The 27,418-nt window shown below is 44.1% G+C and overlaps 1 protein-coding gene across 32 annotated transcripts in view; it reads left to right on the forward strand.

Annotated features, from left to right (window-relative positions):
• The window catches only part of rims2a (regulating synaptic membrane exocytosis 2a), a 135,570-nt gene that overhangs the window by 53,757 nt on the left and 54,395 nt on the right, over positions 1–27,418 (forward strand). For 21 of the 32 annotated variants that reach the window (XM_070966043.1, XM_070966051.1, XM_070966059.1 and 18 more), the window contains 5 exons: positions 14,376–15,325; positions 23,026–23,093; positions 24,760–24,879; positions 26,389–26,488; positions 26,611–26,734. In XM_070966043.1, coding sequence (XP_070822144.1) covers positions 14,376–15,325; positions 23,026–23,093; positions 24,760–24,879; positions 26,389–26,488; positions 26,611–26,734 — 1,362 coding nt within the window. Of the gene's footprint in view, positions 1–14,375; positions 15,326–23,025; positions 23,094–23,301; positions 23,514–24,759; positions 24,880–26,388; positions 26,489–26,610; positions 26,735–27,418 lie in introns of all 32 variants that reach the window. The other 11 variants (XM_070966039.1, XM_070966054.1, XM_070966074.1 and 8 more) reach the window with 1 other exon arrangement.

Genomic DNA, 27,418 nt, shown 5'->3' on the forward strand with positions numbered 1-27,418 from the left:
CTTTGGTCTAGAGTGAAATATCATGAGGACTATTGTATGAATTGCCTTGAAATAAAGTAAAAATGTCCCCTGAGGGTGCAACCCGAGGACTGAAGTGATCCTGGACTTTTAAAGTAATGCCACAGCAGGTGAAGACGCTAATGGAAGAATACCTCTACGTCTAATGATTGTTCACTCCAGCCGTACCTTCAGATCAGTGCTAATATTAGCATGCTAATATGAGATTAGTGCTAAAGTTAGCATCCTTACATGTGGAATGTTAGCATGCTAACCAAGCATGACAAGTAGAGTCTGAGAAGTGCTGTTTTAAGCCACTGCACACAGGGTAAAATCTTTTTAATTGACATAACACTGTGACGACGCACAGATTCATTAAAATCAGACTGCTAACTTTTACTGTGTTTTTAAAACCGACCATGCAGTCCAAATTTGGTAGGAGTATACTGCAGCTTCCTGCTCTAAAAAGATAAATGCTGTGAGCAGGAATGGGATCAGGGGGAATTTGAGAATGTCAAGTGGGTCCAGAGGTTTTCGGAAGAAATATTAGATTGGCATTGGTAACAGTAGATGACCGGGTCTTTTTCTCCCTCCACTTGTTCACACGCCACAGAACACTGTGGGGACAGTCATAGAAAAGTGTTGTATGGGACAATGGAGGCCCAACCTTGAACCCATCATGAAGAGCTATATAGCCTGGACCCCATCACCATTTGTCAGCGATGATTGGACAATAACCAAAGACGCATTGTTCACCCGTGAATAGACCTCACACTCCTTCTTCCCACCGACTGGATCACACTTTCTGCAGCTCGCTTGTTCCCCATGTACACACCCCTCAGCCCTGCTTAGTGTTGTCGTATATTCGGAACAGGGAGGGCTTGGCTGTCTGCCGCGTCGTGCTGTGCTGCTGCAGTCTTATCTGTTGACAATAATAGACTCAGAGGAGTTGGGAGAAAAAAGAAAGAGAGGGGTAAGTGTATGTGTGGGGAAATGGAGCGACCGACGCTACGAGCCCATGCCAGCCCGGACCACTGCTGGTTTCCCAAGAGGGTCTTCAGTCCGTCCTGCCCCAGAGATGTTATTCTGGGCAGCAAGGATTATTAAAGCATCCTCTGACTCACCCCTCAGCTTTTTTCATTACCTCCTCACTTTCTGTATAGCCAGACAGCCACACAGCGTCACTGCCTTTGATTTCAGATGCAGCTTGCTCACTGGAATGAAAAATGCATACTTAGCAGAACCAAGAAGAAATTCATGTGTGGAGAGAGAGAGACAGAGGGTGCGCGTGTGTGTGTGTGTGTGTGTGTGTGTGTGTGTGTGTGTGTGTGTGTGTGTGTGTGTGTGTGTGTGTGTATGTTCAATTACTTGTATGTCAGAGAGAAAGAGATGGGGAGACCATGGTTCTTAAGACATTTTTTTCAGTGCAGAGATACAGCCCAGTGTCTGGTTACAATAGAATTTGCAGGGTTACAGTATGAATAGCTCAACAAATCTCAATATGTTCTCTACACAGAGCACTTTGTGAAAATGAACAATGACTGACAAGCACAGAGCAGTCAACATGCTACAGCACAGCAGCTGGCAGGTAAAGGAGGGATATTCCTTCATGCTAAGCCGGAAAGTCCTTGTAATGTGTTTGTGTACAGGGGATGATAGTGTGAGACTGTGAATAGTTGCATGCTAGTGTTTACTCAGTTTATGACACCTTAATTATACCTGCATGTGTGATTGTACAGCAGGGTGATACATGAGTGCTGTTTTGGAGTCTAGCTTAAAAATCATACCTCATCATATTTTTGATGACCTCCAGTGATGTAGCACAGTGCGCTCCAGTGTGTTTGAATACACCATGACATGACTGATGGGAGTAGTTATTAACGTCACTAACAACATTAACATCGGCTCAGTTCTATTTACGTTTTCCAGCAAGCCATGACAGTATGCCAATGAGCCAGCATGCACCATACCAGGACCATGAACTGAAGCAGCTAAATGGAAGTCAGCCATCATACATTTTATTATTTCAACCTGTGCTCAGGGTCTGAAATGAACACCTGCCAAGCATCAACACCGTGTGTAGATTTTCCATTTGGCAAGTAAATCTAGCATGGCTATTGCCACAAAAATGCACATATAAATGTCTGTAAAATAAATAGTCATGTAAAGTCATTTTCAGTCATTGTATAGTCATGCTGAGTTTCTACCACTCCTGGCAACATGGAGTTTGACACACACACACACACACACACACACACACACACACACACACACACACACACACACACACACACACAGGGACAGGGACATAGTCTATTCAGATGCACCTCATAAACTGAAATCTAGATGGCTTTGTATGGCAAAGCGCATGGGCGAGGACCATTCATGGTGCATTCAAGCGCGCCTCGTAAATGCAGATATCTTCACTCAAATGGCCACGAAGGTTGTTTAAAACTAGAGAGTTATGATTTTTGTCTCATATTACGCTGACCTACATAGGCCTACATCTGTCATCGCTCTAATGCTTTGTCATTACAGCATTTTTAATAATTAGATCATAAGAAAATCATAACGCTGTCCCATTCATTTGTACATAGGCAGATTTTAAAAATTCTGTAAAAAATATCTTATCAGATAGTTTACAGCAAACTGAACTATATTCTTGTACAAGGGGTCCACAAGTACCTCTGTGATAACTTTCAAGTTGTTTTACAGCACTTACTAAAGTCATTTATTAAAGTCATACCCAATATACATACATTTTGGCCGGTAAAAAAATATGCCTGGCCCGTGGGTTCTGTCATCTCACCCCTTGGGAGGTGTGTCAAAAAGTTAATTTTGAGCACTGCCTGTGCTGTTCCTAGTGTGACATGTCAAAATGTCGTCTGTGAATTGGGCCTAGAAGTGAAACTGTCTGTTATTCAGAGGGAAAGCTGGTTCTTGTCTGCCATATGTTGCAAACAGGGTGTTATGTGGTTTCTTTAGAAGGGGCGATGATGACGTCTTTCATGTGGTGATGTAGCAGTAAGGTCTGGTCATGGATGAGTGCCAGTCATGTGTATCTTCTCACATGTTCAAGTCCTTGAAAAATGTTAATTACCCATTAGTGTTGTGGTGTTGATTACTTACAGGCCCTCCAGAGGACACCCCCACCCCACCCTGCAGCAGTCCTCTGTATTATACTGTACTCTGTTCAACTCAAGCTGAAGTCGCTAAGCATAATTACAGACAGAACTCCTGTGCTGCTCCAGTGAACTGTCTGGCTGTTTGTCTGCTCCACAGAGGTGTTTGCTTTATTAAATTCCAAGCATGGTGTGCATTTTTTTTTTGTGCTTCACTCGGTGTTCTTCGCAGTATGATAAAAAAAATGTGCACATGCTCTGCTTCTCTAACCTTTCACTGTAGGGAGGGGAGAAGCAAGCAGCAGCGTAGCAGTCCTGACTTGTAGCTAATCTTAATGGCATATTCTGTTGGGGCTTGGCCTACATAGAGCGCTAGCGGTGCCTCTTCTTAAAAAGGAGACCTAACAGGCGGTGCAGTGCGGAAGATGTATGAACCATACAGATTATAAACATGAACACAGAAGGCACCGGTTGGTCTGATCTTAGACAGGAGGATAGAGTCTGTTTTCTTGGAGCCAATTAGTGAATACACTCACAGAGCTGCAGACACTGTCAGCTGAACTGATAAATGTGGGGCTGCACGACTTTGTGTCCACTTGCTTCACACAAAACTTTCCACAGAGAAGGGACGCTGTGTGAGGGAGTGGCTGCCATCTGTTACTGTGAATGAAACTGGGCTGCATCAGGCTGTGTGCATGTGTATGCCTTATCATTTATTCATTCTTTATTATAAAGAGAAAATCTAACATATCTTTTTTTCTTTTGTTTTATTACTTCTGTAACACAATCATTATGTTATTTACATTTTTGCGAACATTTAGGCAGCGTGTTAATACACATGTCCTGGTGTTTGAGAAGCTGTCTTGAGACCATGAAGTCACAGGTTTGAATGTTGTAACTACGTATGACAACTTTAGCTATCATGGATAAAGAGCAGGTGGATTCTTACATGTGTCAAGATGTGATTTTACATTCTCCACCTTAACTGTGTGATGCATGAGCAGCAATAAAGGTGAGCCCGTTTAAACTTGTCGTAGCCAGTGTCTTGTTTCCAGATAAAATCCAGATGTGATTGAATCCACTTTCTTTCAAGCCAACTGTTAGCCAGATCATAAATCTGATTAGAGTCCATCTTGGTTTTCTCAGGCTGTGTGCAAATCAGGCCGGCCCTACGACAGTCCAGACGGCGGAGGTATCGCACCTGATGCTGTTTGGTTACTGCCAAAAGCACTGTAGGAGGACTAAATTATCCAGTTGTAACTAAACTGCTAAAGCAAGTGCTTGTGGACTTAATCTCAAATGCTAGGTAGAAATCTATAAACTAACACAAACACACAACTCACATAAGTGATACCAAAATTTTCTCGTCTTCGTGGGCTGTCAGTCATCTGGCTAGAGTGCTTTTCAAACCACATCCCCATTTCAGTCCAGGCCTTTCAGTCCTTCTCTAATGTGTCTTTGTTCCATTTACGCTCGCCTTTTTTTTCTAATCGGACAGCTGTCAGACCCGCCTCAAGATGTATGTAGCTCAGCGTCAAGTGGTCACTGATTCCTGTCGAATTTCAATATCAACATGCTGGCATGTTATTTTAGACATTAATGGGCTGGTGGCTTGGTGCCTTTTCCATTGAAGAGAGATTTGGTGGGAAAGCTGTTGGATAACTTTACTGCGGTGGGTATAGCTCTTCCTAATCCATTCCTCAAGTATCTGCTCTCCTCCAAGTTACTGGTCCATCTTTTCTCTTACAGCCCTTTTCCATTTACATCATTGAGATGCTTCTTGAAGCAGTAGAAGCAGATGTACCTGAACAGTGTCAGCATCAAGGGTGAGCTCTTAAGTAGATCTGATGTGCAGGAGGGGAAATACAGAACAAAATCTTCACGGGACAAGGTGTACTAGAGGAGTGAAGTAGGAGCACCACTTGAAAGCACCAAGGGAGATTTTATTCCAGCACAGAACAAGAATTGTTTGACTTCTCACACTTTCTGAAATGCGTAGATTTAAACTGATTATAGCTTGACTGGTCAGCACGATGCCAGCGAGGCTGAAGGGAAAATGTTCTGTTGCAGTACATGGCATTTGTTGGAAATCCAGCTGTATTTAAAACTGAAAATTCAAAAATGCAGCAGTACATGTAGCATTCAAACTTCACTAGTACTTCTCAGGCTCGCTGTGTCATCACTGATGGACTGAAGTTGTCTTCTTGTCTCTCAGAGTGACAGCCAGATGCAAACACCACTCAAAGCTACTTATGGTTCTGCAGTCTGGCCCCATCCCTGACTCTGTGGTGATAAAAAGGTCTTTTTCCATTTCCCCTCCCTTGAACCTCCATCCTGGGAAACGCTGTGTCAATAACCCATTCCCCACCTGCCCTCCCTGATTCCACACCCCCGTCACTCAGCTGTCACCAGCGCCATCACAAACACAAGACCCTCTAGTAGCGTATCATCAGTCCAACTCAGAGCCCATCTCATGGGAGGGCCGGGGTGAGGAGGGAGGAATGAAGGAGGGAAAAGCGATTGGAGAAACATGGTGACAGATGTGAAAAGTGGTGAGAAGAGAAGGAAGAAGAGTGACGAGAGAGAGGCAGGAGGAAAGACTTCAACAATGCCCAGATACAGCCAGTTGCAATACACCCACCCGCCCACACACATGCACCGAGCAGACTTATCGAACCAGGTCACTGAAAACCAGCTACGTCATCATAGTGCAGAACCAGGAAAAAAAAAGTCTTAGATCCCTTTTATGATGCACAGATATTATGGGATAGTGAAATCTCTCTCTTTCTGTCTCCCTCTCTATCCCTCCCTCTCTCTCTTTCTCTCTCACTCCTCTGTATTTGATTTGATGCCTGAAAATCCACCCTGTAGATAAAACGAAAATACATAAACCATGTATTTTGTTCAGTTTAAGGTTCATAAGACCTCGGGCTGAATGAGATTAGCTGGGACCTGCTCTGCTTGCGATTGGTGATAGATGTCTGCTAGTAATCAACCAAGGAATGTAATCCTTTCCCAGGCAGAGGACTGAGCGGCCGGCGGGTTGGACGGGGTCACTGCTTGACCTCCAGCCAATCGTAGCGATCACATGATGATGGGGGAATTAAACCGAAACATCAGCTTGCTTTTAGGCACCCAGAAGCCTTTGCAGCAGGGTCATAAACTGTGCCATCTATCCATATCAGGCAGTGTGGCGGGGCATTGTGTTCACAGCAGAACGTCAGAAACAAAGCAGGCCATGCTGATGCTATGATGTGTTTGGACATGAGGGATTGCAGCTAAACTGTCAGGTTGCTGCAGGATTTTAACCTGCTTTAATTGTACCAGGTAACAGGGGGCATTGGATGTGTTTCTTTTACTCTGCGGGGCATCCCACATACACAGCAGCTGGCTGAGCAAGTCTTGGAAGGAGAGTGACGCTGCATCTGTAAATGGACCGTTCGAGGCGTTTTTCCTCCTCTCATCTCTTCTTCTCTGATTGCTCTCAGTTGAGACACGCACATTCAGCTTGTTTTTCTTCTGCTCTTGCTTTCTTTTTGGTTATCCTATTTCAATAGAGACCATTCCAGGATGTATTGTTGTCATTAGTGGGCCAGATTCCCTCTAAGCGGAGAGATCTGCAGCACGGCGCCACTCATTTGTTCTCATTTGACTTCTCTCCATTATCCGCAAAGTAGATGTGGCACAATCCCCACGGGGGCAGCGTTGCATTTTCACCTTGATTGCTTTTGGCTTTCTTATTTAACATGTTTCTTCAGCAGCGGCAGAGGCAGAGCAGACAGAGCTGGTGTCACACGCTCAGTCCGGAGAGCACCGCTGCTGGACTACGCTTACCGCTGCCGTGTGAAGACCATCCATAGCCCTCTAGAAATAAAACAAGGGCATTTTTAGCGCTGGAGGAGAGAGGACTGGAAAAACAACAAGGGCCTGGTCGTAGGCTGCGAGCCAGCCCCGGTGCTAGGTAGTTTGGATTGGACTGGACTGCTTCGTGAACGGTTTGTAGACAGGAGGCCATGTGTTTGCGTGGAGCAGCCAGGCAGAGATTTGAACTGAACTACATCCCAGGATTGGACAATTACTCTCAGTAAGGCTGATTATTTCTCATAATTTACATTGTTGGAAACAGTGTGTCTGAAAAATATATTATAATGCAGTGTGTTTAGTGTGAACATGTAAACATTACACACAGAGGGTGTGTGTCCTGTAGATAATTGTAATTAGCAGGTGATGTATCCCATGTGTATAAGGCGTTATCAGGCAGAATGAAAGGCAGCTTGCATGTACAGTAGATTGTGCATTTGTACAGTACAGTCAATCTTTTTTTTTTTTTCCTTTGCTCTAACATCTGCAGTTAATTCTAAACAACACTGCAACAGTAGTTTTCTTTGCCTCGGGGAAAATTGTCACAGCAGGATTAGAGAGCAGCGGCCTCATCATGGCATCTTAGTTTTCACAGCATCGCAAAAGGTTAAAGTCGCGGCTAAGATCTATGAAATGCCAGGCAAAGGTATTGTGGTGAAAGGCTGAGCAAGTGTGTGTCAGCGTGCACACGCGGCGAGGTGCCGACGCATGCAGCTGAGAGCATGAAACCGGCAACGGCTGTGAAAGGTTCATCACTCCTCATTGTCTTTCAATTATTGATCGTTCCACTTGTGGCATTTGGTTGGTTTTAAATGGAATATCAGCATAGCCTATGGGAAAATGGGTGTGGTGCCAAAAGCCCACGTTGTCTAATTCACTAACTGGAATTCTTCAAGAAAAGGCCAAACTCTCTCTCTCTCTTGCTATTTTTGTAAATGTCTTTAAATCCTATCTTGGTCATGACAGTGGCTGTTAGAGGAGGGGGAGAGAGAGAGAGAGCGACGTGCAGACAGAATGAGACGTGGAGGCAAAATTAATCATATGATCACAATCACAATTTTGGCTTCCACAATTAATTACGCTTGGTCGTGACGCTTCGCATGTGGAGCGTCTGCTCTGTTGCAGTAAATCTATAAACTGTTTGACCAATCACAGGCGTTTGTTTGGAATGTGCTAAATGTCTGCGTCCAGTTTCCCAAATAAAGAAAAAGCGGAATCTTTATGCTTCACAGTCTGGAACTGTAATATAGCTGCATTTTGTCTACAGTATGTGGCACTATTATTTGTTATGAGTGTTGTTTCTAATTTTATTCAGTGCAATATGAAAGTCAAGGCACTTTTGTTGTATTCAAGTTCATTTAAACTTATTTTTAACTATAGTTGCATGAATAATGTGATAAATAATCTTGATCCCATTTTTGAGCAAAAGATTCTTATTTTAGTAGTATTGTGCATCACCAGAGTGGCGTAAAGATCGTGGACTGTTGGCGTAAAAGAGACAGTTGTTCAAGGCTTTTGAATCTCAAGGCTGAGGCGTTTTCGCTGCACAGTAAATTGATCACTAGCCTGTGTGTTGCAGATGCTCTGACTAAATGTATGTATGATAACCCTCCCTTTTTTATCGTCAACCCACATCAAATGTTAATGATTTGTGACCACAGGGGCTTCCTGCTTGATCTCAGGCCTTTCATCGTGGAGCTGAGGCGGTGTTACACACCCATAAACACACAGACTGAGAGAATGACACAGTTAGACAATCTAGTCCATTTGCAGCCTGGGAACTGGGCTCCGGCTGTGGATGTTTCTGATCGGATCCCGTCACTAGGTCAGAGTGGGAACACATCTGATGAGGCAGAGCGGGAAAACCTCGCCACAGACAGACCCACTTCTCATTACGCCGGTGTGTAATGGGGAACTTCACCAATTGGTTTTTGTGTGGTGTTGCAGAAAATAACGGCACATAAAGGTTTTATCATGGTGAGCATGTCGGGTCACTTCTAATCTTTTAGGGTCACACTTTTTAATCTTTCAGGGCCATAGTGTAATCCCATGATTTTTGTGAGCCACGGATTTGATACATTATGCCGCTTTTGATAAGGAGAGTGTACTTTAAAAAGATGATTATAATATTGGAATTACCTTTAGAGCAGTGGAGGTGTATAAGGCTGTGCTTAAAGCAAAAACAAAAGCCATGCTTACACGTGGACGCCTGTGTTCTGATTTACAATGCGAGAAGCTTTACCCCTCTCAACACAGACATGCTTTGTGCACTCCTTTACGTTACATGTCAACACATGATGCTTCTTCCTACTCGGACGTCAGAAATTACAGCCGTGCTATCAGTGTCACAGGTGTGTGAATCTGCTTTTCCCTTGTAAAAGTCCTTCAAGTCATGCAGTGAGTCCACGGTTACCCCCTCTGAACTGAATCTTATTTTCAACACCGTCCTTGTCGGCAGCTGAATGAGGCCTCGTACTTCCTACACTGTCACAGCAGAGGATTTCTATAGATAACCCAGAATAGGACAACGGCAGTAATGAGGGCTGCTATTATTCCCAAAACAGGCATGTGCAGAGCGGTACAGTGGCTCTTCTCTGTATTTCCACACTGCTCCATCCAGACAATAAACACACCTCTCTATTATTGGCCTGTTATGATGATTCACTGCTGTTTGATCTGCTGCACACCGCACCGCCTGTGCTGCAGCTCAAGCCATCTCCACGTTAGCATTACACACGCATCTTGCTATATAAGGGTATGTGATGGAGGGAGCACGTCACTGTGCGGTCGTGACTCAATCGTTGCAGCAGCCAGGCTTCTGTGCAGCATCATAGACATCACGATCCCACGGTGTCCCATCCTGCTGCTTCACGCTTGAGCCTGACAAGCGTGGCTGAATGCACCATGCGCACCAGCTGCATGTTTAGCTAGAGCTGGCAACTTCCATGGTTTATTTCTTCCTGCTTGGACCAAATCACATACGTTGTCGACCATCTCTCCCCTTCCCCTTCTCACGTTTTGTCTCTCCCCTCCCCGTCTCTGTCTGTGTCACCGAGGATGCAATGCAAATCTAAGATCAGCAGAGTGTGTTGTGGCAGAGCTGTGGAGAGCTCAGAGGTATCTGCAGAGAGGCTATTACAGTAGCAGTGGCAGCTGGAGCAGTGGGGGAATAATGCACAGCACAAAATTTAGTGCTGCGCCACCGCTCTGTTATACTTACTGAGGCTGGTTTAGGGCTGACAGAGTTAGCATCATGATGCAGACGCTGATGGAGCGGAGTGTCGTTGTTAGCTTGCTTGCTAGCTGCCATAGACATTTCTCTGTTTGGACAGGAAGGACATACAAGGCTAAAAGGGAGCAGGGAAATGTGATACTTGTGTCACGATGAGTTAGAGCTCATCAAAGGGCAGTTTGTTAATGTTTGTTGTAGTTGCTATGCACATGTTCTATGTGAATGTGTGTGTTCGAGGTGTAGGGTTTCAAGACGACATCCCGTAGGGGACATTAGCCTGAAGCCCTGAGGACATGCTGAGAGTCAACGTGAAGCATTTCTTTGGCAGCCAGTGCAGCACACATAAAACACACACACAGCTGCAAATATGGAGGCATGCACAAGTGAACGCACGCACCCATACACATGCGCGCACATAACACCGCCCTCCATCATCATGGAGTGACTATAAAGAGATGTTTCTCATGCTCGTCACACACTCCTTCATCCCCCACTCCACATTTTCTCCCATCCAAGTGACGCCGCCTGTCCCCTACGCCAGCATATAATTTCTGCTGCCGCTTCACTTTGGATTTGTGAATGAAATGCTGCTCAGTTAGTATCCAGGAGCAGATCATGAATAATGCAGCAAGCCTCATGCGTTTCCCCAGCCGTATCTGAGGCTGCCTTTGGATGCTAAGGTGATTGGAAGCATTTGTTTGGATCTGAAGCAGGAAGGAGAGTCGCTTGTGAGAGCGAGCTGCAACACAGAGATGTTCTCTGGGCCTTTGTTGTAAATAAGGATGTGTTCATTAAAGCCCATTAGTCTTGTTTTTGTTGTCTGCATGTTCCCACTGCATCACTGTGCTAAGATGTTTTTTTTTTTGTACTCCATTTCAAGGAAATCACTCAAACCGTAAGTCAACAAGTTTGCGGCTAATACTGCCCATCTCTTATCTTGGATTTGCTGTCGATGAAGTAATGTAGTAGGTGGCAGTCTGTCCTCTCAGAAATTAATGTGTCATTCATCATCATTCATCATTCATGTGTCATTTTTTCTTTGGAAAAACATTCCCTCTACCAGGTGTTCACAATGGCAAATCTAAATACTGTCATTATTTCTGTTTAAAATGCTGGCACTTATTAAAGCTGTACTGAAAGCTTTTGACCACTGAAGAGAAGAAAGTAAACTGCATAACACTGCCTCATGTTGCCTGCACATCCATCAGAAACACTGCCATCCTGATTGATAATTGGCTGAAAACTGCATGGAGCTGAACTGAGATATTGATTCTGAGTATCAGTCGTACTAACAGGCTTTTCACGTTTCTCAGAATCATTCGGATTCAGTTGTGATATTAAAATATCCCGAATAGTTTTAATATGAAAAACATCCATGTGTCATTTAAAGGAACATTAATTGGCCATTTGGAAGCAGCAAAACAAGATATAACAAAACACTGACATATTATCTTTTTATAAACTGAGTAATCCAACAGACACGACGCAACATTAGCATTCAGATGGAGTCATGTTTTCAGTCCAAGAAGTTTTAAGTTGCTCTGCACAAACGTCTGAGCGAATATCTGTCTCTGCAAAATGCTCCAATGTATTTACAAGCTAGTTGCTAACTTTTTCTGCCTTTTGGTGCTGTTGTGTCCAGTGGGTTTATCAGAGCTTTTTGGCTGCAAACAGCTGCCAGCTGCTGCTGAAACTTACACTGATGAGACCAGTGAGGGCCAATCAAACAGTAAAGTTGTGGGCCATCAACAAAACAGTGAGCTGAAAGACGTGTTGGGTATGAAATGTGCTGTGGCCCTGAGGGGAACTGCAGTTAGGTGATATACTCTCATCACAACTTGTCATCCCTTTAACATAAACACAGTCGTTTGATCGGAATTGGATTTGCTGTTGAATTTTAGAAACAGTGCAGCTTTAAAGATGATCATTAACTAATTCAGTCAGCCATTAAATCTGGAGGAATTTTGCTGTCTGGTATTTTGGGATTTTTCTGAAAATGAACCATACAATTATGTTATTACGTCCTCGCTGCTAATAAATCTTGCTTTTATGTACTAGCTTGGCTAGAATACACAATTTGTACGACGCTATTGCTCAACCTGCTACTACTTACTACTGCCCCACTCTAATAGCCCATATTTTAACTGCACAGTAGGTCACGAACTATCCGCAGTGCTCATACATCCTTCTGTCCCTCCTAAAATCTGGCACTTCACTTCAGTAAGACTGTGTAGTGCTCAAAATAGAAATTCAACACAGAGAAGACAAAAAGCATCTTTCCCACATGTGCCTCACCACAGCGCTGCTATCTTTTGTCCTGTACATTCATTATGCTCAGACTAAGCCGAATGGTCTGTGAACCAGTGGGCAGAGACCAAACCTCCTCTGTGGTTCAGTGAATCAGCCAATCAGACGTGTGGACTCCTTACCTTGGCCAGTGAGCAAGGCTGGCAGCAGTGATTTATGAAGCCCTTTGAAATTTATGGAAAGTTGTCACGTACGAAATTAAAGGGATGCTTCACAGAGCTTTTTCCTCACCAAAATGTCATTATTATTTTGGAGGAAAAGTGGAAGAAATGTAGGAGAAAAGTGGCTTATGAATAATTGATTCTCAGCAAAAAGAATAAATGCATTAATGCACAGTTAGCCTCCTCTAGGCTTTTCATCCACTTCCTGGCTGGTTTCCTTTCTGACAGTCGGACAATGATAAAATGATTGATAACTAATTTTACAAATGTGAGGCTCCTGATGGCAACCATACTTGAAAATATCCATCTTAGCAAGTTATTTTCACGTAATTTCATCACTGTGCTTCTTTCAAGATCTTACTTCATTTGAGTCTTGTAACAAAGACACATTTTATCAAGACCAGGACACATGATTTCAGACAGTGTTTGAGTTGAGTTTCAGGACATTATGATGTTTGTACACCCAAGTTCTGAAGGAAAGCAAAGAAGAAAAAAGGTGGTGAGATAAATTAGCCCTCCCTTGTGTTAATACATTGTACAGTACACACAGACATAATATGTGAATCTCCGAATCATTTATCAATGCACTATTCTCAGCACACTGTCCCCTTGCGCGCGCGCGCGCACACACACACACACACACACACACACACACACACACACACACACACACACACACACACACACACACACACACACACACACACACACACACACACACGCAGTCACATTCATTTGGAAATACAAACAGGTCATATCCAGGGAGGCTGTGTTGTTATTCTTGTGTCATCCTGTTGTTTATAATGCATTGCAAATGATGATGATTTAAGCACCTATATCAACAAAGTAATCAGCTGCTATCAAGATGAAAATGAAAGATTGCCTGTGGCACTAAAAGAGTCAAACATTAGATACAGCACTGTCCATGTGAAGCATGCAACCTTCTAAATCAAATGAAATAATCAAAACAGGATTTTAACTGCATCATTTTTTAATACGAATTCCTGGTTTTTGGGTATATTTGGAGAATGCAGGTTGCAAAGATATCTGTGTTCCTGTTTAATTGGGCCAGCTCAAGACGTATGTTTTTCTTTGCACATATGTCCTGTAAAATCTAAGAAGGTAAAATGCCGACTAACTGCATGCAAAACGTGCTTAAGTGAGAACATTAGTCAGCCATCTTACAGAGCACATATAGCCTATTGCAGTGAGAAGAGGGAGTGGTGCTGCATCCTGCTGCTTAGTCCCATTTCCCTCTCTCTTTCTGTGTATGTGTGTGTGTGTGTGTGTGTGTGTGTGTGTGTGACAGAGACGGAGCAGGCTTTCATCAGGTTTTGACAGGGACTGAAGCCCACGCAGTGCAGGGCAAAGTCAAGTGAAGCTAGAGACTACAGACTGAAGGCTTCAGCCTCAACAGAGATGTGTGACGAAGCCCTTTGAGGCTAATGCCTGACTGATACCTAACATTTCCACCTGCACACAGGCAGACACACTGTATGCTCACTGGAAATTTAATTAAGCAGTGTCAACATGCACACACAAGTCCCAGATCTTTCGCACGCATCATTTTTTATCAGGCTCAGAAATAAGCCTGGATATATGTTGTATTTTCTAAGAATCAGAGAACATCCAGTTCAAAGTGGACCAGCCACAGACTAAATTCCACTCTTTTGTTCTCATCTCTTTGATCTACAGGAAACGAAGCCCATCTGCATCCAGGGATCCAAACCAAAAATACGACCAAAGGGAGGGGGGCGACCACTCACAGTATGCCCCGACGGACGGCAACATGCCCAGATCACCGTCTGACTATGGAGATGGGGACCCTCGGCGGGCTCCGCGGGGCCCCCACATGTACCCAGATATGGATGCGTCACGGATGGGCTACCGGGACCGGCGGGGCCCCGGACGCTGGCACTCCCAGGAATACCCGCTGGACCAGGAGCTAGATGGACCTCCCAGTGAGTATGACCTCCAGCGGCAGCGGCAGGAGGAATTCCAGGCGCGCTATCGCAGCGACCCCAACCTGGCACGCTATCCTGTTAAGCCACAGCCCTACGAGGAGCAGATGAGGATGCACGCTGAAGTGGGACGCCTGAGGCACGAGCGGCGCCATAGTGATGTCTCCCTGGCTTACACGGAGCAGGATGACCCGGGCCCCATCCGGCTGTCCCGTCAGCATCTCACTGAGCGCCGGCCGCCTATGGTGGGACAGCGCTCGTACTCTGTTGACCGCTCCTCCCCCGGGCCCATGGGTCCCGGCCTCGGAGGCCACAGGACCTCCAACCACAGCCCCCCGACGCCGCACCGTAGCCCCGTGCTTGGTGACCGATCTGGGGATCTGCGGAGAGGTGACCTGGGTGTAGGCGGGGATCCCATGAGGAGACAGCAACACCATTTGGACCCCAGTTCGGCTGTCCGCAAGACCAAGAAGGAGAAGATGGAGAGCATGTTGAGGAACGACTCTCTCAGCTCAGACCAGTCAGAGTCAGTGCGCCCGCCACCCCCCAAGCCCCACAAAACCAAAAAGGGAGGAAAGATGCGGCAGGTGTCGCTGAGCAGCTCAGAGGAGGAGCTGGCCACCACACCAGAGTACACCAGCTGTGAGGACGTGGAGATAGAGAGTGAGTCAGTCAGTGAGAAAGGTAGGGGCGACACACACCAACAGCATCACTCAGTCTGCTCACTTTCTGCTACTTTCTCTGTGTGTAAATGGCTTTATTTACTGTTACTTTATACAAATGCTCATTTCTCAGATGCTTTTTCATGTCCTCCTTTACTGACATCATGCTGTTGTTAGGAAAGACAGATTTCATTTAACTGTAATTTAACTATTGTTGCTGTCTCATGTTGATATTGATTGCAGGTGTTGAGTCAAATACTATGTTCCAGTTCCCCAGTCTACAGTCTCTATATGTACTTTATATGTTTGTATGTGTATTTGTATATGTATGGCTCATTGTTTTTGAGAAAAACCTTTTTTATTTTTAAAAAACAAGTGAGAATCTGTTAAAAACATCTGATCAGAAAATGATCCACCATGATGACTACTGATTTTGTGCAAGCACTAAGATTTGCAGTTAAATTTTTTTTTTTTTTGCATAATTAGCCTCATTTGTATGTACTCTACATTTTTCTCTTCAGTTTCTGTTTTCTGAGCTTCGCGCTTCTCAAAGATGCTTTCTTTCCCCTAAACTGTGGTGAACAGTGAATCATGTCAGCAGGAAACACGACACCTTTTGAAGTGTGTGCTTTAAGTGATCTGCTTCTTTTCTAAATTCCCAACTTTTTCATTACAGACCTCTAAACAAACAAAAACAATGAGCCTTACATATGTGCAAAGCACCACTGTGTTTTATGTGTGTTTTCTATGAATCTACTCTAACAGCTCTTGTGCCTTTGAGGACGAGGCCTGTGCACTCATGAGCCTGTCAGATATGTTTCAGTGTGGATGCGTGTTCATGTGTGTGGCTGCGATTAGAATGAATATAAAAGTTTTGCTCTTTTCGTTTTGCTGTCACCTCGTGGCACACTTTGCCATGTCCTACAACAACTGTTTCACACACGCAGTCTGTTCCAATGGACAGTGTTACATAACTGACAGACAGGGGAAGCAGGCAGAGGGCTTGGGTGGGGGTGTCTAGTGAAAGACATCTGACTCGAGTTAATAACAGTTGCAATGTATTTTATTGAGTAGTTTTATGCCATCACTGCTCCACATGAATGGATGGATGATATTAGAAAAAAGGTAATTAAAAAGCAGAGGGTGATTTTATGCACACTCTCTGTTAGCCTTGACTTCTTTACTTCCATACTGTTTAGTTACCACCCATGATGATGTCATTCTTTGTACAGTGGCCCATTACAAAGTGCCAACAGGACTATGGCTCAGTCGGGTGGAGCAGGGAGCAAAAACTGATGGTGGTTAGGGGTGAATGATAAGAAGGATATGTCATGTGTCCGCTCTGGACTTATTAACCCATAAACAGGGTACTGCTTGTTCTGCTGTTGTGTGTGTGTGTGTGTGTGTGTGTGTGTGTGTGTGTGTGTGTGTGTGTATATATATATATACACACACATAACATTTATATTTTTTTTTTCTCTCTGCAGTGTACGTAATTGAAGTGGCATGCTAGGTATTGGCTCGGTCTGACCTGTCCTGCTGCTTAACTACAACAGGAAAATAGAAATAGACATTGGATCGCTCATGGCAAATGTCCTACCTGCTTGGAGACACAAGCACACTTGTCCAAGTCTATAAACACACACTGGCAAGCAAACAGTCAGAGTGACTGAATTAAATGCCACTTTGCATAGAATCAACATCAAAAGCAATTGTTTAGGCTGTTAGCCTCTTGACTGCTCCACCTGGTTGACAGTTGTCGTAATTGCAAATTGATTTTGTTGTCAAACCTGTAATTACGGAGGCCTTTACCTTAGAAATGTTAAAAGCACTGAACACAAAGAAAGAAGGAGGCACAGTTGACAAATGGAGGAATGAAAGATAGCAAGCAGGAGGAGTACAGTAGCAGAGTTTGCCTTTATCGGTAGCACTGGACCAAAGCGCCTGCCACATGCTCAAAATGTTTAAACTAGAGGAGAGGGGAGGAATTCAGTTGGTCTGCTCTGTTATGTAACTGTTCTCCCTACTGAAGGAAGCAGCCCAGCTTCGGCTCTACATTATTGATGTGGGAGTTTCCAGGTATCCAGGTAGCCATGTTTCAAAAATAGGGAGAAAAGCAGGCTGTTTTGAGGGCTAGAGTTACTGTTGTTTGTGTCTGCTTCTGTCTGCCTCCTCCACAGGTCAGCCCGCGTAGGAGACAGGTGAAAAACAAAGAGCTGAACTGTTCACCTGAATAAGTATAACTTTCCATACCAGCTGCAGAACACACTCGGACAGCCGATTATGAGGAGCTATCTTTAGTCTTTATTTACGTAGAATAGGCAGTTTCATTAATTTATGACATAATTAATTAAGGCTGCATACAAGGAGTCTGATGAATGGTTCAATTGAATTGAACCATATATTTTAAGTCAGTGTCCTTGTTTGCACTCTGTCAGAGTAACTGACAGACTTAATTATGTAATAGACAGCAGAGAGGGGATCCAAACTCTAGGCCCCAGATAAGAACATGTGACATTCTGCAGTGAATTAATATGATCAATAAAAAGCATATAAAACACAGTCAGGTCTTCACTTAGAAATATGATAAATGCATCAAGAACAATCAGTATGGACAGTACATAGAGTTTACAAATGGAACAAATTTAGCATGACCGTAGAATTGGCATGGACGTGTTGCAGCTGAACCACTTTGCACAGGTGTTTTAAATGCTGCCAGAAAGATACCAATCATGATCAAGTCTAAAAAGCTGAGCCAATGAAAGAAAGGAGTCTCTCTGCATGTACTCAAACATGCAGACGGAGCGCTCTTTGATTAGCTGCTGTAGGAAGCGTTTACCCTCACCAGGAGTGAGAAATGGAGAAAAAAAAGCAAGAGCAGCTAAGCAAAGAACATCAACTGTAATTGTATGTGAGGCCGGAGCGGGAGAGAGATGAAAAAGAGGGCAGAAAGCACCTTTTGGCCATATGCGGCCCATCAGCGTCTTGGGGTTTGTGCACTCAGCTTGACTGGGTCAGGAGATGGGTGTGTAGCAGCAGGGCAAGCATGGCGCATGTCGTGCTCTCAAATCTCTGATACCTCGAGGGAGCCGCTGAGGAGGGAGGTGGGCTTGATGGGATGAGAGGGAGGGGCGACCGAGGAGAGGAGGAGACTGGAGGAGAGAGGGTGTGCCAGCTGTAATGGGCCTGGCTCGTGCCTGCGAGCGTTGGAGACTGATTTATCACGATGGTCCTCTCCCAGTGTTTTCCTCTTTATTGATTTCCCTGACATGCAGCCTCATAATAGTGCCGAACAGACAGAAAAGGACAGGCTGGCTGGCTAACTACAGCAGAGAGGTGGACATTATGTAGTGATAGCCTAAGTTACATTCTCATTAATGGTTTTTGGGATCTGTTTTTACACCTCAGTAAGTCTGTAAGCTGAATATTAGGAAAATATTCTTATTAATAAATGCTTTTATACCTTAATGGGTAATGAGTTTTGTGCTTAGTAAGTTGGTAAGGCCTTTTGTTTTAGAGTATAAGTTCATGTTTTAGGATCTGCTTCCACCAGGACTTAAATGTGACGCTGTATCACCCAGCATGGTGACTATGTTTAAACACACACAGTTTCACCCCTGCCTCTTTTCTGCTCTGGCCCCTTGGATTGTAGTAAAAACAGCATCAATAATTAATGATCCAATTAATAGTTTACACTGGTTTTTATTGAGCTGTCAAAGTGATGGAGAGCCTGCTGGTGGTGAACTCCGCCACTGCCTGTGCTCTGCCTTCACCCTGAATCAGCACTTTGTGGGGCTTCGGAGCTGGGGCGAAACGGCAGGGCTGGGCGAAGACTGCTGATGTTCACAATTTATGGCCGTGATGAGTTTCCTGCTCCCTGAAAAACCACACAGTGCCTCGCTGGGGATCAGTGCCCAATTGTGGTGTGCCACTGGTAATAAAGCTTCGGGGGAAGAAAGAGGAAACGCTGTACGTACCTCCATGCAGGCGCCAACTCAGATTCTTTCGACAGACATTGATGGTGGGCTGGGGTGGGGGCTGGAGTGTGATGGGAGGAAGCACAGGCAGAGGTTGAGGTGAAACTGACTAGTATAACCTTGAGATAGGATCTAAATTTAGCTCCAAAATGGGCAAAATAAAGGCAAACCGCCCACTGTTTCAATATATGGTGATTTACATGATATGTTTCCTCCTCTGTCTGATCATGAATGCAGGCCTGAAGCTGTTTGGACTATCATGGCCACATTAAGCAAGTAACTTGTTCAATGAGACTGTCTACCGCGCTGAACTGCGCGCTGGTATTTATGCTGCCGACAGAAAAGCAGCTGGGACAGAAAGAGGGTAATCACTGTTGTCAGCTGTTGGTTAGAGGGCCGCATAGGGCAAAGCCTGTCTGGGGACATCCATAATGTTTTATCACAGTGCGTAAGCGTGTACAGTAAGTAGTTTTAGCACTCCCCTGCACCGTCAGATGGATAGTTCCAGGAGAGTGAGAGAGGGAAGGAGGAAAGTTAGGTTGGCTCAGACTGACCTTGCAACTTAGTCCCAACTCTGAGGATGAAGAAAACGTGTGGAAATGCCACTGGGTAACATTTCACTTTGGCAGGTATGGATATTAATATTAATAGGCTTTGTGTTGAAACACAGTCGAAATAACAAAGGAGAATGATGCTGAAGGTGGGTCACTTCCACATTTCTGTCATGTAACAACGCTGTAGAGAATAAAAATGCAGAACTTCTGTTGCAAAGATGATCTCAAAGACTAGGTCAACAATGCTTATAAGACTATGCTACATCAATAATATTACAAAATACGGCTTAATTAAAGGATAATTCAAGCTGATTCCAACTTTAGTTTTGTTTTCAGTTTTGGCCGTCATTCCGCTAACTACATTGCACTTACCAAGTTAATTCAGGTATGGGAAATCAGACAGGCTGCTTTTAAACACATTTCCATGTTAGCCAAAATGTTAGCTGTGGCTCAGGAGGGGGAGCAGGTGGTCCTTTAATCACAGGGTTTGTGGTTCAATCCCCGGCGTGTCCTGTCCACATTTTGAAGTGTCCTTGAGTAAGATTCTGACCCAATATTACTTTAGATGGGCAGGCCAGTACAGTGAGGGGTTTTTTATCACATTTCATGTCTGCTAAGTTGTTTGATATTATGGCTAAACGGTTGTCAGGTGCTTAACAAGAACCTGTATCAGCAGGTGCTTACACTGAGTAATAATGGGCAAAGCTATGAAATTAAGACTCAGGATGTAATAAACCTGAATTATCCTCAGAGGCCTTTGTTCTCAGTTAGTGTATTTCAGCTATGTGTATTTTTTCATATTGTTAGAAGACTTTCAAATGTGGCTGTCGTCACCCCGCCTTCTTCTTCCATGCAGCTTCTTTTCTATATTAAAAATCCTTTCCTCTTTACCCTTGTATTCTCCAGTCCCCATTGCCTCCTCCTCTACATCTAGAAGCATATGCAGTCTATTTTTATGCCTTTCCATCAACGTTCCCTGATTTTCCTGAGATTGAATCCTCAGCCGGATAATGCCTGAAGGAGGCCTGTCCTGTATAGATCCATTAGGTTCTACAGCTCTTGCAGGGGAAGTGAAGTGTGGGAAATGTGATGTATATGGCCCAGAGGTTGTACAAGCGCAGTGTTTTCAGATGACCTTACCGATGCCCCTGGCCCTAAGGTTCACTACAGTTACGTACATTCACGCAAGCACACAAGTATATGAACAACAGCACAAGTGGAAGACAGAATGCTGAGTGCCTGTCATTACCAAACAGGATTTCTGTGTTGTTTAAATGACCATGCCTCATCCTTCACATGCTTTAATTTCATTAGGAGCATTTCTTAATTCACTTTATTACTGAATTATAAAATGACTAGCCAGTGTAAGCGAGTAATATTTAAATGGTAATTGCCGCTTCATAATGGGATGTTAAATGCAGAGGTATGCTAAGGTCTCACGACAAGGAAATGATCAGATTCTCAGCCGTCCGACAGCAGGATCTCCCCGACAACTGAGATGATTTCTCTCTATCTTTGAACTACCTCAACCTCCAGTCCCGTTCACCTCCACACCTCCATCCACTGGGAATCTCAGCACCACCTTCAGATTCAATATTTTTCCCTCTTTCTAATTAGCTTGGAGTTTTAAGCCTCTTAATCAAATTGAAAGTGCTCACCATCTCTTTGCTCTGTGCATCCACGTGGGAAAACAGGCCAAATCCTGTAGAAGGAGTTGGTTTTGCATACGTAGCTTTCTCACCAGATCAGATACTCACAGTAAGCTTGATTTGTTTGCTTTGACAATAGTGTCACATCTGCAGCAAGAGATAGAGTTATAGGTCTTGATCTTCCTTCTTAGGGGCCAACCACCATCAGTCCCTCTCTAACCCTTCAGCTGGATTGATGAGGAAAATATAAAAATGTTAAAATAAAAAAACCTAGCCACTTGGCCAGCTTGTATTTCTAAAGGCTGCGTGTCCACTGGTGCTACTACAGAACTTGTAATCAGAGCCTCATCTTTAAAAGCTCTCCCTGGTGCACTTTAGATTGAGGTCAGTTAAGGCTGTGTGGCACTGCAATCTGAATCCCCAGTTAAACACATTAGACATCTGCCCTGCTCCCTCCCGCAGATGCAGCTACTGTAGGATAAGATAGCAGCATGCTAACTTTGTTTGATCAAAATGTGAGTAGTCTGCGGATTTGAACTTGCAGGTTGGGTCCTTGCAAAGCGTTTTTGAAGACTGTCCTCTGGAAATGAAGATGAAACCTTTAAACCAAGATATAGAAAAGTATTGTGGTCGTATGACAGGTGACCAATAGGAAGGCAGGAAAAGTTGAGCTTTGATCCTTTAGCTGTTTCAGGAGACGCACCTCTGCTTTAAAGACCCAGACGCTGCAAACAAATGAGCATTAGTGGTAGTTTTCCCAAATTTAAGACCACATTTGCCATAAACCTCATTTCTTTGTGTCACTGATATCGTGAATTGTTGCGCCTGCTCTTCATCTCAGAGTCACATTCCAATCCTGAGAAGAGCAAGGTGTACACGAATGTTAATTAATGGATTAAAATAATGTCCTGGAAGAACAGTTCCTTCCCTTCAAAGCAATGTTCTCAGCTATTGTAAAGCAATACAGCGTGTTTCAGAACACAGCAGACCCAGTGTCATTCAAAGCAGTGTGAAATGCAGTGCTGGAGCCAGCAGAAGTTGGCAAATTGTGCAAAAATGTTGCCAAATTAATTCATTGAATTTAACACTTGTTACATGAATAATATCGAGAGGATTTGATTTCTGGTTGTTGTCTGTGTTGGCTTTGGATTTGAGAATAGATGAATAGATGTCAGATCTCTGTGGCTGAGACGCAGGCTTGTGTCCACGTTGTTGACGTGGTCGAATCATTATTGATCTTTTGTGTTTTTATTATTATTATTATTATTATTATTATTATTATTATTATTATTACCTTATTACCTCGGCTGCGTCTTTCTTTCTCTACAGGGGTCTTAGAGTTGCACATGACCGTGGCCTTTTGAGCTTGAGCAGTATGTGAGAGCGTGTGTGCGAGCGTAAATGAATGTGTGAGTGTCTTGTTCAGTGCCGTGTGTGTGTTACGTGTGTGTCACTGCCTGTACGTTGTGGTTTGTGGTGTCCTCACTGGTCCCTCTTGCTGTCCTCTCTCGTGTATGTGTGCCCTTTCCCCCCACCTTACAGGAGATTTGGATGGCCATTGGTGGGACCATGCGTCTTGGCATAGCAGCGAGGCCTCCCCAATGTCTTTGGTGAGACATGTGGAGCCCTGCCTTGACCCCCCACCCCCCACCCCTTCTGCCCCTTGACTCCCATCTCTCTCTCCCTCTCTCTGTCTCTCTCTCCTCCCCCATCCCCCCTTTCTCCAGAGTCTTTTGTCATTTCATGTTTCCTTCGTTTATTTACACCTTTGCATGTTGTTTTTCTGTTTTTCTTTCTGTTTTTATCCCACACCTGTAGGGGACAGTCAAAGGGGAAAAAGAAAAACTATTGAGCAGACATTTATGTCCGAGCCGACACACACCTTATCTGAGAGGCAAAAGAAAATGGTGCGCTTTGGGGGACACTCATTTGAAGAGGACTTGGCATGGTGTGAACCGCAGGTTAAAGACTCGGGAGTTGATACGTGCAGTAGCACTACCCTAAACGAGGAGCATAGCCATAGTGAGAAGGTACTGAGACAATCTAGCCTGCATTTTGTTATTATTATTTATGACCTACCCATCCAGTCTTTGTTTGCTCTCTGTCACTAAGTGTAAATAGGTGAGATGTTTGTTTTTTGGATTTTATTTGACGTTGTATAAATTGATTTCTCTTGCGATTTTGTTCCTTTTTGTTTTTCGGTTACTTTTGGCTCCACCTTGCTCGGTGTTGCCGAAAAACTCTTTTGGGGGCACCCTCTTTGCTTGCTATTTGTACTTGCTGTTTTGCTCCCCAAACAGAAGCTCCACATCTTACAGTAGTTGTAAAGGAAGAGCATTGACACACAACCTCTCTGTTTGTCATGGCACACAGGAATGTGGGTCTCTCCTAGTTGCATGCTCGTTCTCCTCCGTATGTTGTGTTGTTGCTCTGCAGCGGTCCTGTTTAGTGCAGTTGGAACACCTTTACTCAGGCCCGTCCCTGTCACTCTGCAGCCCTACCCCACAGCACCCAGTCCAGACAGAACCTGCCCCCTGCCCAACTTTCCACTCACTTCTATAGCAAAACCCAAATGATTGTAATCGCACAAAACAGGGAGGACTGGATTTGTTTTGCACAAAAAATTCAAACATTTGTTTTTCTTTTTTCCCTTCCACTGCGCGTCTGCAATTTCACCCTACCTGTGTCTCATAGCTCTATTCTGTGCTGTCTATATTTCATCCTTTTTGATCTTTAAACTGGAACCTCCTGGTCCACCTCATTTTTTCTTGTATCTTGATCTGTTTTTCCCCCTTCTTCGCTGTCTGCTTTCCCCTCACTACTCCACTTGATGGTGCTTGTATGTTTGTGTGCAGCGAAGCACCGGAGTGAGGCTCCGGTCTTGCTGCTCCGGTTTGAACAGCTGGTTTGAGGAGGAGTGTTGGGGCTGCTTGCTTTACTCTGCATGGGGCGCTGCATGAAGCTCACTCCACCCTCACACTGGCAGGTTCACACAAGCTCTGGAAATAACACCTAACACCATTGTGTTTGGTGTTTCGTTTATACTTTTGTCCATGATTCGCAGAGGAATTGAAATTATTGGGCATGATGCTCTCTCCAAAATGAAACTGTCTTGATGAGTCAATAGAGTTTGTGTGAACTGTCATCCCTCAGTGAATAAATACTTTCCCCTTACCCCCTTTTCACTGTGGACAGTTGTCTGCTTTGGTCTAAAGTAATCAAATTTGAGTGGATGAGTTGTTAAACAAAAGGTGTGTTGTTGCTCTGACCTTGTAGCACCCGGTGACGTGGCAGCCGTCCAAAGATGGGGATCGCCTAATAGGGCGTATTTTGCTCAATAAGCGCATGAAAGATGGAAGCGTGCCTCGAGACTCAGGAGCTCTGCTTGGTCTGAAGGTAAGCTTATGATGACTCTGTCTCCCTGTCTGTCTGTCTGAAGATGTGATGCAAGCACACACGGAAAAACTGCGGCCCTGCACCATCTACCTTCCTGCTGCAGCATCGTTGTTCTACTTCCACTAAGATCTGCACGTTTGGCATATATGACCTCATCATCATACCCAGGAACTCTGGGGAAATTGGAGGATGTTAACATACAGTATATTAACTTTTCAGCTGCAAATTCTATTTTGTGGCCTCTTTTTTTGTATGTGGCTCGCTGATTTTCTCCTTGGCTTCCAATTATTGATTACATCATAGCGCTACTCAGTATTAATATTCATTAAAGGCTTGATTATGTTCCTGATGAATATTAATGAGGAGCATTTGATATTGAGCTGTATAATTTTCTGAACCCACTCACACTGAAGTACTTTGAAGTACTTTAATGAACTGCATTCAGTAGCTCAGAGGTAACAAGTCAGTCCAGAACCTGTCAGTGTTGTCAACGCCCACATTTGACAACTGAAATCTTGCATGTATGTATGTACTGAAAAGTATAGTATACAGGCTACATCTATAGGCCATATTCTTACTTCACATGGTTTAAATCAGTTTATTATTGCAGTGTAGTCACTCCAATGCCCAACACATATAAAAGCTTATGTGTTGTGGTAGCTGCTTTGGTTTGCCTTCCTTTTTTCACTGTTGCAGAAATCTGTAGGTGGTGCACACTGGTTACAAAAAAAAAAAAAAAAAAAAAAAAAAAAGCTGAGAAGCCAAAGTCCAGAAGGGCAATGGTGGGCCATGAAGAGAGAGAACAGAGAGCGGCAAGAAGGGGAAAAATCATTACTGATTGAATGAGCCTCCTGAAATGGCATGTTTGTGTCTGCTCAGTGCCTCTGTGCGTTTCTGTCCGCTCAGCAGCTGCCAACCGACTCGACAGTCCAGCCAGTCAGTCCATCAGTCAGGCTGCCAGCCTCGCCCTCACTGTCCATCTCTCTCTCTCTCTTCCTCTGCGAGCCTCCTTCTCTGGCTCCTGCCTGTTACATAAAGCCATTTCATTTAGCAGACTTCCCTAAGCTCCTTTGTATGTTGGCATTCAGCTGCCATTAAGAGGGATTTTTATTTGTATGATGCCCATGTAAGCTGAGCGGAGTGGAGTACAGCAGCTCAGGACTGTACAGTACAGCTCTAGCCCACGGGCCTGCACTCTTACAGAACCACAGAGCAGCACCAGAGTGTGTCCCTAGGGAAGAAAGCATGGACATTTTTAAAAAAACAGAGATGCACTTTTACCATTGACCCCCTCCTTGTAATGCTTTTACTGAGGATTCAGACCTCGGAGACAAATACTAAAGCCACAACAAAAAAAAAATCTGTCTTCACATGCACATGATACATCTTCATAGGTTATGTCATGAAGGGCTAGCATGGCACATTAAGGCTGCCATTATAACAGTTCAAGTTAAGTTCACATGTGTGCAGTATTTCAATGCTAATCTACTCACCTCTCTGCTTCTATAGGTGGTGGGAGGCAAGATGACAGAATCTGGTAGACTTTGTGCTTTTATCACTAAAGTGAGGAAAGGAAGTCTAGCGGACACTGTTGGACACCTCAGACCAGGTATTACAGCACACGCACAAACTTTTATTTAGATTAAATGAGTGGATTTGTAGTATTAAATATGCTCTAGAGGTGTATCACGATTTGTACATCAGATTAACATACCTCTGGTGTTTCTGCAGGTGACCAGGTGCTGGAGTGGAACGGGAAGCTTTTACAAGGAGCCACATTTAAAGAAGTTTACAATATCATTCTAGAATCTAAGCCTGAGCCGCAGGTGGAGCTGGTGGTCTCACGGCCTATAGGGTGAGAGCCCCCAGTCACCCTCACACACACGCTGCACCCTTTACAAGACAATTGGGGTGGGAAGTTATTGAGCAGTAACTGATAACGGTAACTGAGGTGTGTTTAGGCCCAGGGAGTATTTCTTTAGAGAATTATATTTGTGTTACGGTCTGCCTCTACCTGCCTCTGACCAAGTGAATACTGGGATCGTGTCCAGGCTCTTCTGACCCTGAAAACAAATAATCAGGTGGAGAGGATAATTTATTAATAGAATTAAATGCTATCCTTCTGCCAAGCAGCTAGAGCGAGGGCGACATATACAGATTGAACTGGTCATTTTTTAAAAAGGGCTTTTGTAACTAATTAATTAAACAGTTATGCAGTCAAACGTGTGGTTTTTTTTCAGGAATTTCAAAAGAGTTTCAGATGTGATTCAGTCAATCACAACAATGTGCATGTCCCAAACTAAAACCAGCTAAAGCAGGATTTATGTATCAGCGACTGCATCACTTTTGTTGATATTCCTTTCTCTACAGCGTTGACAGTTCTTGCGTCTGCAGGCTCATTCATGCCACGTCACTGCCTGCATTGCTCATAATAGCTCTGAATGGAATCTTCTATTATATGGAGACTTGAATTAGGAAATCCAGGAGGGAATATAGCTTGTGTTCTCACAGAATGTGTTTGTGAAGGAACGTCACCGAC

This window comes from Chaetodon trifascialis, chromosome 7, assembly GCF_039877785.1.
Source record: "Chaetodon trifascialis isolate fChaTrf1 chromosome 7, fChaTrf1.hap1, whole genome shotgun sequence".
In the NCBI taxonomy this organism is placed as follows: Eukaryota; Metazoa; Chordata; class Actinopteri; order Chaetodontiformes; family Chaetodontidae; genus Chaetodon; species Chaetodon trifascialis.